The 14,333-nt window shown below is 39.0% G+C and overlaps 1 protein-coding gene across 1 annotated transcript in view; it reads left to right on the top strand.

The window, feature by feature from the left end:
• The first annotated feature begins 442 nt into the window (after positions 1–442).
• Positions 443–14,333, top strand: part of LOC109478690 (serine/arginine repetitive matrix protein 2-like) — a 32,251-nt gene continuing 18,360 nt past the window's right edge. Inside the window, 7 exon segments of the mRNA XM_019780358.1 lie at positions 443–550; positions 1,015–1,120; positions 1,897–1,950; positions 2,202–2,276; positions 2,523–2,614; positions 3,036–3,124; positions 14,095–14,200. Coding sequence (XP_019635917.1) covers positions 1,029–1,120; positions 1,897–1,950; positions 2,202–2,276; positions 2,523–2,614; positions 3,036–3,124; positions 14,095–14,200 — 508 coding nt within the window. The 5' untranslated portion in view covers positions 443–550; positions 1,015–1,028.

The following is a 14,333-nucleotide window of genomic DNA, read 5'->3' as shown; positions in this document are numbered from 1 at the left end:
GATTTGGACTCAGATCTTGAAGAAATTTGTTCAGTTTTTGGAATATAAATCGATCAAAAAACGCAAAAATGTGGATTTTCCGGTAATAATTAATACATAGACCTAAAACAAAAGTTTGTTATTGACACGCTGAAGAGATATAACCTTATTTTATAACATTTTATAACATTTTCCCAACAACGAGATTTCAATGTAAGTCACATGACAAATAATTGGAATAATTCATTCTTTGAGTTCATCAACAGGGGTGTTTTGAAATTACAGATTTTATTTCTACTATTGTATAAATTTTATATCATTAAATTTTATTCGTTTATAAGTAAAATATAATAAAAATATTAAGAAATGATTAAACTTTGTATTTCATTAATAAAATTGGGTATAATAAAATAGTCTTTTACCAGGTCTTCCCTCTAAAATCGACCATTCCACATTTCGCGGGAAAGACGAAGACAAAATGGCGTTGTAGAGGTGTGAATCAGCAAGCGGTCCTTCTAATTTTCACCTTTTCCTCCACTGACTGAGCGTCTTCAGAGCACACTTCGACCAGGTAAGAAGATAAGATAGTAACGTCACCACAGAAGATGTAGGATCGCAGATCAAGTATGATTTAAAGCGATAGTCTGTGAAGAGATTTGTAAAAACACGATCGGGACAGATCGCGTTCGCGGGAATTTTTTTTGGCACAGACACCCCATGGTGGCCAATAGATTTACTATGAAATTATTAGATCATTACTTTTTTGGAAAATGAATATAGTAAGATCTAATTCTTCAAGTCAGTCGCAGTTGTAACTTGTGTTTATACATTTTACAGAGAGTGTTTGCATATGAAGCTTCTGTGACTTGCATTTATTTGTGTGAAAAATTTGAGAAGTTATGCAACTCTATCTGGATTTGTTTGTTGTAGACGACAAACGTGATCTTTCATGATATTCAGCCACAAACTTTTATGATATTCACGACAAACGTGATTTTTCATGATATTCAGCATTTTTTGTAATAATATCTGTAGACAACACAGACACCATGGACTCAGTCAGCAGTACCACAGGAACAGAGCTGACCAGGGTACGGCACATCCTGGGCCTCATGCAGAAAAACCTGGAGTGCCCCATATGGTACGTACAAGGGTCGGGGCTCAAAATTATCCTTTTCCTGCATACTTGCACTGGTGTTGATAACGTTGAAAATTACCTGCACCAGAAAAATTGTGGGAGACATCGACAGCCTGCTTTGGTAAAAGTTAGGCCAGTCGAAAAATACATAGGCAAAATTAGTGATAAATCATTATAGTTGAGTTAAGTTCACTTCTTATAATAGATAAATGTGTACAAGGAATTTACACAAATCATAGTTCTCACCAGACTGTTTGAGCGTAGGGGCCCCCTACGCTGTGATTTTGACCCCCTACGCTGTGATTTAGCCCCCTACACTGTGTTTCAACCAGCGTAGGGGTGTTTTTGGGGGGCAGAAGCTTCATTAATCTTTAAAAAAATGAAAATATAACTTAAGAATGAAGCTATAGCAAAGGGAAAACAAAATCTGTCACCCAATAAACAATAAATAGTGTCTTAAGTGGTTAATATGAGTTACAAAATTTGGGGGGGAGAATATCAGACCCATGTATTGGGGACTCGGTGCACGACTCGCGCCGCAGAAAGTTGCCCTTCTATACCTGACCCCTACGCTGTGAAAAAATCCTGGTAAGAACCCTGCAAATATTTCATGGAGGTATGACTATAGCTATGATGGCTTTGGTTTCTTTTTTATATGTTGAAAATCTTGACAAATCTAAGATTGTTGTGATCTAAGATTGTTGTGATCTAAGATTGTTGTGATTTGCTTTATGATTTGACATGCTTTGAATGTCTGACATCATTGCTGTTACTTGTAGTTTAGACCTGTTGAAGAACCCTGTCTCCACCCGATGTAACCACCAGTTCTGTAGGTAAGCCATTCCAACTTCCTACTTGATTTTTTCAAGTCAAGAGTTTGTGTATGTATCTTTTCTATTCCTGTGGCATTTTTTTATTGTTTAAAAACCTCCACAATGACTGGGCTAATGTCATTTTTAAACTTAAAAAAAACTGGTTTAGGGGAATTCTTATGTTCTAGAAAACATGTCCATTTGTAAGGAAAGCCTTGTGTATGTTGATATTTTGGTACATAAATAAATAAAGAAATGCTTCTTTTGTTCAGATTCTGCATCTTGAAGGCCCTAACAGGAAAACAAAGTGTCTCCTGTCCACTGTGTAAGGAGGAGGTGACCAAAAGGTACTGTATCAACGACTCTGGTGAAAATCCAGAACTTCTTCCTTTAACCAAACGGTACCTGTACATGTAATTGAAAAATATCATTAAAATGAGCTGTATTGAGGCCACCCTGTACTATCAGCTGTTCAAAAGCCATTCCAAGCATTTACACTTATACAGAGTTTGACAAAAGGGAGGGACAGTGCTAAGTTGGAAACTTGTTAACACTTTTCTGTACATAACATTGTCAACTACTACTACATGCAGGAGTCTACAAGACAACAGTCAGCTACAACAGATCATCACAGCTGTACAGTCGGTGACAGAGGCCGTCTACAAAGACACTGGTCAACAAAAAGGTATGAAAGATTTGAAAGGTTGATTAAGATGTCTAAATGTTGTCTGTTGCATACCTGTTTGAGTTTTGTGCTTTTCTGTTTTGAAGGTAAAACATGAAGCCCTCAATATTTTTTACATGTATAAATAGTTATGTTTCATAGTGCATAGTGAACTAGACCTTCAGGACAGGGCAATCCAGCCTATGCTTCATGCTGATTGGTCAATATCTTAAGAGCAGAGCGCCCTGCACTAGAGAGGCACAGTAAAAGGTATAAAAGGAGGAGTGGTCCGATCTCTGTCATTCTTGAGAAAGACTGAATAGAGTCGAAACCGGCCGAATTCCGTCTCATCGTTGTCATCTTCCCATCGCTACGAATATTGGTAATGTTTAAAATTGTTAGTTTAACTTATAGGCTTCACCCTAACTTTGTATACTTGCAGCCCCTCCTGTAGGATCATCACAGAACTGCAGGAAGGCTCAGGACCAGGAGGAGCAGGGAGAAAAGAGGAGACACATTTCCACAGACTCAGTGAGTCCCATTCTTAATCTTCATTCTGCTAAGGTAGCCGTTTTTGTAGCCATATTAGTTATGGGGTTAGGTAAGAGGGAGAAGGTTAAAATAGAAAATTGTAAGTTTTAAATTAATATCAGCCACAGAAAGCTGGTATTGAAATCTGGTGCAGTGTCAAAGTACAAGTCGCATAATGAAATACATGTATAATGTCACTTTTTAGGAAAATGTTGAACAATGAGTAGTTTCAAATTGAATACTTTGACAATGGGCCAAATTTCTCACTCATGCAACTTGAAAAGTTTAGATCATGAAACCACTCATCAACCACTAATTGTCGGAAAGATAATGTTTTGTCGGAAAGATAATGTTAAGAGTCAAATCATCAACTCAGGTAGGTAAGTAGTGTCAACAATGATATTTTAATACTAAGTGACAGTGTTCAAACATAATGCAAATTGATAACAGAAATTATACTTACAGTAGTGCTCTTTATATCATACCCGGGCCGCGATAACGTTCGATAACGGGTACGTTTGATAACGTTCGATAACTTTACGGTACGGCCCGGTTCGGAACCCATTATCAAACGCTTCCATGGCTTCCATAAAACGATTCGAACGTGTTTCGCCCTACCCGCTTGTGCCTCTTTCGAAAATTCGAATACAGAATCCGGACGTTGGAATTGATGTTGCTGCATTTTAGGGTTTAGTGGCACCAACTTTTGGCTCATTTTGCATTGAAAGGCGTGTTTTCTTGGGTGGGTATGACATAAATAAAATACAACACGGTGTATTCCGCATCGCCCTCGATCCTGGACTCCTGGCCCTTCCCACGAGTCGGATCGCCCGACGGCCGCACGGTCGGGCCGATACCTCGGGCGATACGGAATACCCCGTGTAGTATTCTATATGTACTACATGTTGTACATGTACATAGACAGATACATGATGTAGGGTTTGCTATTCTGTTTGAATACCTTTGTCCTCTTGCTTTCCAGTAAGATCTTTTTTATACATAATCACAAAATGAAATACAAGTAGTTTTCCATTGAAAAGGCCATACAGAACCCAAAGTAACATTGAAGTCCTTAATCATATCAAAATAGACCAATCCTTGGTGTCAATCACAATTAGCAGTCAACCAATGATAACGTTGCAATAGCAATATTGCTTTAGGAATATTTGTAAGTTTTCAATCTTCACACTTCTTGATATCAACATAAAAGTAACAGTCCAAGCAAACACTATTATCATTATACATTAAAGTTTTCATTCAAGAAGTCAAAGTTATAAATCTATAAGATAACAATTGGAAATAAAGTTTAGTCTTTTTTTCCATAATGACTTGTACCAACACAGATCAATTTTCATGCTAAATATAGGTCAACAGTTTCCTTGAAAAATTTGTTCCTTTCAAAAACTATATCATTTTTACCACTTGTTTAAACTACTTTTCGAAGATAGGGTATGCTATTTCTTTGTATATACATGCAAAATATTATCACAATACATCCAGTTCTGTACCTTGAGTTAGTAATAAGAAACTACATTTCAAATCAAAAAAAGGTTTTGGCAAACTTGCACTGAGGCTTGTATCTACCTTTTTTTATCATATATATATTTATATGAGCAAATAATTAACAGACATGTGCAACTACAAAATAATGCATGTTTCTTTCCCTTGCTTGAGTTGTGGCTAGAACACAGGGCCCTTTACAGGACTGCATCTCCTATCAGTAACTTGTACAGTTTAGGAATCGGCCAGTACTTGGACCTTACTATTTAGTCCAAAAGTATGATCACTGCACACTACTTATTTGCTTCTAGAATTGAACATAAAGCTCACGTCGTCATATTATGTAAGGGTTCTCTGCCAAGAAACAGATTACCATATACATTCGTTGATTGCACTACAACTGTCACAGTCTACGCAATTTTTTAAATAAGTGCACTGGTGCACCTATTCTGAGAATTTAGTGGCACAACATAGAATTAAGTGTAACATGAAGCATTTTAGCAAAACCCGATTACAAACCTTACTGCTTCTTTACCATACATGTACCAGTAGCCTAGCACCGGGAGCTTGCATCTGAATAAAGCTAACTTTAATGAAGTTTTAGCATTCCAAGTAATATAATACAACAAAGGTTTTTTTTCTAACACTCAAATGTCAAGAATAAATTGCTTTTACCAGGCCAGTGTTTTGAAAATGAAAGTCCTGAACCCTTAATTTGGACTTAAATTTGGAAAATCATTAGCTCAAAAGCTAGGGGGATCCTAAATGTCTATAGACATTCACAAATCCATTAGCATGCTAGGAATATGTGGGAATTCTGAATAACATAAGGGGCAAGCCAAATCATTACAACAAAGATGAACCAGACAAGCATGTCGGCAAAACGTACTACGCCTGTGCAAAACTTGTAATGTATTGTGCATAGCACTTCGGCAGAACAGCTCATATTCACATGTTAAGAATGACATCCCGTCTATAGTTTTCAAATATTTTGTTGGGGTAGATATTATCTGCAATGAGTGAAATTCTGATGCATCGTAGACCAAACATTCAATGAAAGCCATGAAAAATCTGGGTTTTGCACAGGTGCAGTACGTTTTGCTGTGTGTTGTCGTGTGTCACTTGCGTTAAATCTCGTAGCTCGTTGGGAGGCTCACATGACGCCCTTGTTGCTCCCCGAGGCATCGCCGTTCTCGGCTGGACAGAACCGGTTAGCCTTGTGAGGTAAGACCGGACTGGCCACCTCGTAGGTAATGGTCGGACACAGGTGACCAGGCTGGGCTCGTGGAGGCTCATTTTCCAGACTTTTCCTGTGAAATGGAATAAAGAAAATAATTGTTGTTGCTGGATCAAACTTTTTCAGACATCTAAAAATCTTCTGACTCAAACAGTTACTGAGTGATGTCTACAGCTCAAAGAAGAGAATATCAGAAAAATATTATAGCTTGCCAATAAAATACACAAATGTGAGGTGAGCTGCTACCAATTGACATTTAAATGAGGGACACACTCTATACTCCAAAAAACAGTTATTGAAGCAACAGTACTGGATATGATTTTGGAATATCCAAGATACATGTAGTATCCAGTTACTTGAGTAGTGTGCTTTTATCCAGTTGCTTGACTGTCTTTTTGGTTCCCTTATTACTTGGATGTCTAACCTTCATCAGTGTAACACACTCCATACATGAGTATAGTACAGTCCACACACCCTACCTGTTCTCCATATGTTCAATGTGGGCCTTAGCCCGTGGTAGTACAGGGCTGGCAGCCTCGTAATGGATGGTTGGGATGGAGAGGCTGGGAGCAGAGGTTTGGGGGGCCTGCTGGTACGGACCATGGTCACCATTCATACCAGGAGCACTGGAGAAAAACACAAGAAATCAGATTTCAGACTTCAGTATTACACCATTAGCCCTGAAGAAAAACACTGAGTAGCTGTTATTTGCTTTCTAGCAAATGCAAAATATTTCACTTGTCGTCTTTTTCAAGAGTTTGCATACGTCAAAAAAGAAAATGCTTACTCTGGGGGGACGGGAGTAAGAGCTATATGCAGCCATATATGGCATAGTGGCTGTTGAAAGAGATTTGCCCTACTGTTTTACCACATATTTATAATGATTGTATCCATGTAGACCTTAAAGATAACATTACCAGACTGTGCTTTTACAAGCAGTATCAAAAGTAGTTCTCACCGGTTGCCCAAGTTTGCACGCTGCACCACGGGCGTGGCGGCCTCGTAGTGTCCCTCGGGCGGGCTGAGGTTGTTCGTGCCGGGGCCGGGGTGCAGACGGGAGTCCACGCGAGCCCGCGGCATGACAGGGCTCGCCTGCTCGTACACGTGAGGCGCCGCAGGGGGAAGCAGGCTGTTGTTGTTGGTTGGTCCCTCGGGGGCTCGGTCAGCATGACCTGTGATCAAGAACATAAAGAATATTTTAAAACAGAACCCAATACTATAAAGCAGGCTCTACCCCTGAGGCATTGCCAAAAAATCAGTAAAACAGGTAAAATCCAGATAAGAACATTTAGCCTACCCTCCTGACATACATAAAATGGTCAGTTTCAGAACAGCTTGTAGAATACTGAGTGCTGAGTATACTGAGAATACTGAGTGCTTTAAAGTCACAGTCATTTTCTATTCATGTTAATAACTTGTACTGAGGGTTTGTTTGTGTGTGTGTGTGTGTGTGTTGTGTTTCCTTAGTTATTTTCACATGCTAGGCATGTAGGTAATGTAGACTGGAAGGTAGGCCAAAGGTCCCAGAGAGATCCTAGACAGGGTTATCTCATTTCCTGTCTTCTGTTTCCTGCCACGTATAATATATGCATGTTTGTTCCCATATGGCAAAATGCATAGACAGAATCAGTAATAAGTCAAACAAGAAATTCCCCCCAAAATTCTATTTCGTGTAGGTATGAAATCCACGATTTCTTGCTTTCTTTATTGTTTGAATAACTGACCAGTTGCAGGCGAGTTGTTCCAGTCTTTGGGGTTCTCGTACCCGGGGTCTGACCCCTCACCGGCAGTCACCTTAGCAGCCCGGCTGAGGACAGGACTGGCCGCCTCGTAGTGATGCTCCTCTGGGTGCAGGAAATCTACAGGCAAAATAATCATCAGATAACCATAAAAAACAAATCTTGGCACTCTCTATGGTCAGTTATGTTGTGCACATGAATTTTTGTCTGTTTGCCAAAAAAGGTTTTCGGCTTTACTGTAAATCGTACAAAGCAGGTGCAAAGTAGGCAAGTACATTGCCCCCAAAAATGTTGGAATTTTAACGATATCAATGTCGTAGAATGCCAAAATCCTATGGCATGGAAGAAAATGTGAAGAAATGTGCTACCCGAGGCTTTCTCCCCAAATTTGATTTCTACAGGTTACCTTAGCAGACTGAAGGTTAAAGTCTGTCCTATTGCCAGTGTTATCTGCTGCGCCAGGTTTTTTCCTGACACAGTTTAGATGTCAAAAGGGTACCTTAGCAGACTGAATGTTAACAGACTAATGGTTAAAATCTGCCCCTTTGCCAGTGTTATCTACTGCCTAAGGCTTTTCCCCCAAATTTGATGTCAAAAGGCTACCATAGCAAACTGAAGGTTAAAGATAACTCACCACCCCTGTTGTCTGTCCGGCTGCCTGTGGCATGTGCTGCCCGTGGCATGACAGGACTGGCTGACTCATACTCAGGTTCCTCCTGTAGCGGGGACAGGGCAGCACGGTTCAGCAGCGGGGTGGAGTTGTGCTGGCGGCTGGCTCCCAGCTGTCCTCCCCCTGCCCCGGCCTGGTCAGGCACGACAATAGTCGGGATCTCACGCCCTTGGAAAAAAAAGCATATACTTATTTAGATTGTTTATTTGGTCACTTGGAGTTTATAGTAACATGAATTTTGTTCCTTTTTCATAATGTTACTTGAGCTTGTGCGTGTAACTTGTCCATTTGTGGAGGCGATTACCTGGTATTTTTTAAGGGGAACAGGACAAAGTTACTGTTACCTGCAGATTTTATTCCTCAAATTAAAAGGTACAAGACTGCAGATTCAGCTTAAGTATCCAAGGAAGCCACCAGATGGCCAAAATCTAAAAATTTGTCAATGGACCAGCAAATGATTTCCATCCAACATACATGTATGCTTCTTACCCAACCTCAAGCACAGACAAATCCCATACATAAAGATACTGAAAATGTAATATTTATGGGTAAAAACTAAAATAAGGCCACACCAATTTAATTTGTTGGTTCTCGGATTCGTTTTTTTCTGATTTGCAAAAAAAAAAAAAATGATTCTGGTCCTGAATCAACTGAAAAATGCTCATGTTTTGCCCCCAACAGTTGAGAAAAGTTCAAAATTCAATCTTTAAATTTTAACCCAGCCTTTTGTGTTGACTTCATGGCTCATTCCGTAGCATTTAAGCCTATAATGGGATGCCTAGACCTGTTTTATTTTTATTTTTTTCGCCCTGTCGCTTCATATTTTTCCTGAAAAAATCCGAGAACCAACAAATTAAATTGGTGTGGCCTAAGGACAAAGTATGTTGTACCCATCATGTGTCCATTCTGTTCCTGCTCTCTGCGGCGCTGGTTCAGGTACTTGGGGCGGAGATAGATCTTGCTGCGATCACAGCACTTGTAGATACAGATGCCCAGGATACTGCTGATCAGGGTGGTGGCTGTAGCTGTCGCTATGATACTTGATAAGGAAAATAAAAATTTCAGTGCCCATTATTATGGTGAAGACCAATCCCACAGCCCAGATGTACCTCAATCAAAATGTATGTGAAGGAATACAAAATAGAAACATGAAAGTGCAAATATTTCACAGACATTCAGTCAGTTCATCTGTGTTGCCTTGGTGGTTTCATGTTTAAAGTTAAAACTTTTGATCCAACACAATGGATTGTTCTCAACTAGAGCTTTTGAACAGTCACTCTGGTCTTCTTCGATAGACTGACCCAGTGAGACTTGTCACGTGACTTCTCTGAGTCTGAAGTGTGATGTCAACACTGGGTCAGTCTATTGAAGAAGACCAGAGTGGCCGGTCAAAAGCTCTCAGTGAGACTATTTCTTTGTGTTGAAACAAAAGTTTTAACTTTGCTAATGCAGAGAATAATGAGGAGCGGTCCAAGCTAGACAGATGTACTAACCGACAGAATGACGTAATTACTATTTAGATAAGGTACCTACCTCTGCCAGTGGAGTGGTATGTATGAGCTGACATCGTTGCCTGGGGCCTTGGTGGTCACCTCTTGGCAGTTGGGGTTGTTCTGTCCTTTGGAGTGCTCACAGCCCAGCAGCAGGCAAACTGGTTGGAAAAAGTTATTTTGTTAAGTTTGATTTTTTTAGAGTGAGATTACAAATAGTATGCACATTGTACTTTTTTTTCTGCCAAGAGTGCTACAACTTCATCAGGCCTCCAAATTATCTTTTGTTCCTATTGTCCCAGCATTGTCCTAACCTGTTTTTTGGGAGGTATTGTATGACTTCAACTTGAAGTCAACTTTATTTTGCTTATGTTCACACCCAGGCACAATATAATTGCAGTGTAGACAGGAAATTCGGGGGACTTTTCCGGATCCAAAAGCGTGTGCCTGATAAAGAAGGGCTGACGTTCTAATTTTCAGCGAATTTTTGCGAAATACTAAGACTCTAAGAGAAAACCCTAAATTTTAACATTTTTAGGAGGGGTGCTAAGATTTAGGGGAGGGGGAGCACCCTTGCTTCATTGCTTGCGGAGAGCCATGTTTTGAGTTTATGAAAGATGGAAAAGGAAACGTACTGCTGTAGGTAGTGTTAGCCTGTAGCCCAGTGATGAGGTGGGTGTTGAGGGAGGGGTTACACTGGGAGATGTAGCGAGGGTGGTTGTGTTTGATGGTCAGGCTGACGTGACAGCGGTTCTGGTCCACTCCCTGCTGCAGGGCCGTCCACTGGATCTGCATGGTCGTGGAGCGCAGGTCCGTCACCTACATGTAACAGATAATTACGTTTACCAAAGGAAAAATTGTTTTTGCTATGTTTCCTCTTCTTGTTCAAACCAAAAATTTCAATGACCTGAACCAGACTGTCTGTTACCATGGTAACTAGTGTTGGGTTACATCATGTTGCAATTTTATAACAGGAGGGATTTAGACTCCTGTCTGACTATACATATGAATATGTTTGAGTTAGAATTAACAGAGCAGACCATATGCAAAGGTAAGCATCATGCATTTGCTTTGCAAATATTACCTTGTTTCTAGTTGGTTATTGAAGCACATCGGCAGAATGTACTGCGCCTGCGCAAAACCACCATTTTTCAAGGTTTTCGTTGGATTTTTGGTCAACGTTGCATCATATTTTTGCCTATTGCAAAAGATATTTTTTCCAACATTTGGAAACTACAGACGGAATGTTTACCTTATATGCGCGAATACGACCTTACATGAGATGTTCTGCCAAAGTGCTATATGCATAATACATTACGGGTTTCACGCAGGTACAATACGTTCTGTAGGTGCAGTAGGTTATTGAGATTTACATTGTACATGTACTGCATTTATGAAAGAATTGACAAACACAGTACATATCACGAGTAACTTCTCAACCTCATTTCCTGTCTTTAATTTCCTGCTTCATGCAGGTCCGTTGTCTTATGGGAGCCAGTGGAAAAGTACAAACAGAATCAGGGAGAAATTCACAATAATGAATAAAACAACAAATATACAAAAACTCTTTAACTATAGTATAGATATATTTCATGGTGGTATATCTTAGATTTCTTGGAATTAATAAAAGTGTTGTCCATTCCATAAGATACAGCGAACTGTTAATAATTTTGACTTACATAATGTATTAAATAAACCATGAGCCCTGAAAATTGCAACAAGTTCGCATTGATATGGAAATGAAAACTGTTGAAATCAAACACTTATAAATAAAAATCACTAAAAATGTAACAGAATCACATCACAAGGATCTGAGATGACAGACTATACAGCATTAGAAACTTGAAAGTGTACAGCTTAAGTTATGAGTCATGAAATGCATTTCGTTGTCTAGACTTTGTTGTCTAATAATAACTGGAGCGACTTACCTTGAAGTTTAAGTAGGCACAGCCTATTGTCTGTTTCCATCCATGAGCTGCAAACGCACCACCACAATATAACACAACCAAGAACAGAGCTGCTAAGACTGTCCTTCCTTCTTGTTTTCTGGTCCACATTTTGGGCAAGTTTTGTGCAAACCTCCTCCTGTGCTTGCCAACGGAGGGAAATTTCTGTAAACGTCTTTATCGTTAACAAGCAAGCATCTAAACGTGCCTTTCAAGATGCTGTTGTTCTCGCCTTGCCAGGAGGATTGATGGAAATATTTTGTCCCCGAGAAAAAATGGTGGGATGTGCGTCACTCGTACGTAAGACACAGACCTATCTACCTCCCAGAATGTAAATGAATCCCGTGTCACGTTTTTGGTCGTAAACGGCAGGGTTGAATCCGCATTTTGTCGTGTCTTCGTCTTCAGTTGTTCACAAAGCGCGTTTGCAGTGATGTTTTCTCGGTTCCTGGTTGAAAAAAGATGGACTTACTTGTCTTCAAAGTGGGGAGTAACACCTGAGTTCAGCACGTTCTCACACCCAAAAATGTAAAAGACCTTTCCAGAAAATTTATTCATTGTCTGTAGAACCACCAGGAGAAGTATGCGTTGGTGTAGAATTGATGTATGATTCATGAAACTACAGGATAACCTAGCAACACTGACGTCATACACCTTGTTTTGCAATAACCAACAAAATTAAATATATGTAACTTTTGTACAGACTTCCTTGTTTTAATTTTTACTTCACAAAAACAAGAACAGAGTACACCTTGATCCTGGTGGATGTAGTTTGTTACCAGATAATTTAAGAGAAAAACTTAGTACAAATGATTTTATTTTGGTTGCACAAATATCTTATAGATCTAGCAGTTGAAAGAAGTTAGCACAGAAAAAATGCATGCGAAGGACAGACACGTAACCTCAAGGTTTCTTCTAGCAATGCCAAGGAAGTTTCACTCGCCGTTTTCGTGGTGTGTTTGAAACGAGCCTGACTTTTATTGCTTCCATCTGCAGAGATTTTGTTTTCTGTGTGTGTTTGCTTGTGTTTCCACAGTTATTTCCACATGTTAGACACAGTGGGGACACTGAGAGGAAGTTAGGTCAAAGGTCCCAGAAAAGGTTATCTCATTTGCCTTTTTGCAAGTAGCCTTAGATGCCAAGCAATTTACAAGAAGACTTAAATATTCTTAAACATACATTCTTGATTCTACATGTGTATACAAAAGAGATTGATTAAGGTTTGATTTAACATTAAAAATCTTTGTTTAAAAAATTATTTTTCCCCCAGCTGAGTATTTCCTAAAGTATGATTATGAATATTCATCACTATCATAATCACAACCATGCTCCAGACTAATTAAAAGGGATCTATGTGTAGCTGTCCTTGTTTATTTCATTTTACTGTTTGTATTATCTTCCACTATTTATGTTTACATTTACAGAAAGAAAACATGTTGTTTTAGCTATACATGTAGGTTGGTTTCTTCTCTTTCCATTCCAATTATACAAGGTCATTGACCTTCGCATTGCGAGAGGTCACCATGGTTTCTGCTAGGGTTTGGTTTTACCAATGTAGCAAGATCAAAATTAGTAACAATTAGTACAAAATAATTAAATAATTAATATATAACTGTGTTTGAGTAAGAAAACAGAGTACTAGTTTGCTACAATTTTCATATATATGTATAATTATTATATGAGAGAGAGAGAGAGAGAGAGTCTGTAAAGATAGATATTCTGTACTTGCATACAAGTTTATATTAATCTTCATTTTAGGACTGATTCTCATAGAATATCAAGGAGGGTGGAAATTTCTATTCTAGACTTTCATTTTATCTCTGCTACCAAGGAGAAAATATTTTACCAATGTGGGTTAGTGGGTTGTTTGGATGGGTGGATTAGGTGTGGGTGTGTATGTGGGTGTTAGTTAAAAGGATTTGGGGGATTTGGTACGTGGGTGTTACATTTTGTAGTAGAGGGTGAGGGTATAGGTGAATGAACTCTTATATTCCAGTATGAAATGATTGTGATTTTATTTTTTTGAAGTGGGATTAAAATTGTTTCATCAGGATGTCATTTGAACCTTAACTTCATTTTTGTTTGAAGATTTATATATCCTTGATCACAAAACAAAGGATTTGGAAGATTCCAAATGTTTGATTGTCAAAAGTTGATTTTTTAAAATGAAATTTGCCTATCTGTAATCTTTAACAAATGTTGTCTGACAGTGTTTTAACTTGTTTAGGTACAGGTACTTGCACCCATGATATACAGGTTTGTACCTGAACAATTTTGCAGGTACAGTGTGCTCAGGTACACTAGACACTGGTGCGTAGCTCAGTACACTAGACAACACTGTTTCATCACTATTGCTGTTTTTAAGCATTGATACTTTGCCCTGTACAGGAAGAAGGAAATGGAATACCCTCCACTGTACAGGTCAGGAACAGGCGCAACATCAGACAGGCCAAGCGAAGAAGAGTGGAGGAAACACCTGTTTACATTGAGGAAGGTGTGTAACAAAGTTGAAACGTATAATTAACACAATCAAATTAAATCTCTACTAACCAATCAGGGATCTTGATTGTCATTGGTTACTTAGTGGGAAATGTGTTATTTCAGCTCTACAGGTCATTATCTTACCT

The sequence above is a fragment of the Branchiostoma belcheri genome, unplaced genomic scaffold (assembly GCF_001625305.1).
Source record: "Branchiostoma belcheri isolate BF01 breed outbred unplaced genomic scaffold, Haploidv18h27 scaffold45, whole genome shotgun sequence".
Lineage (NCBI taxonomy): Eukaryota > Metazoa > Chordata > Leptocardii > Amphioxiformes > Branchiostomatidae > Branchiostoma > Branchiostoma belcheri.
Note: the sequence above shows the minus strand (reverse complement) of the source record. Positions and strands in the feature narration are given on the sequence as shown.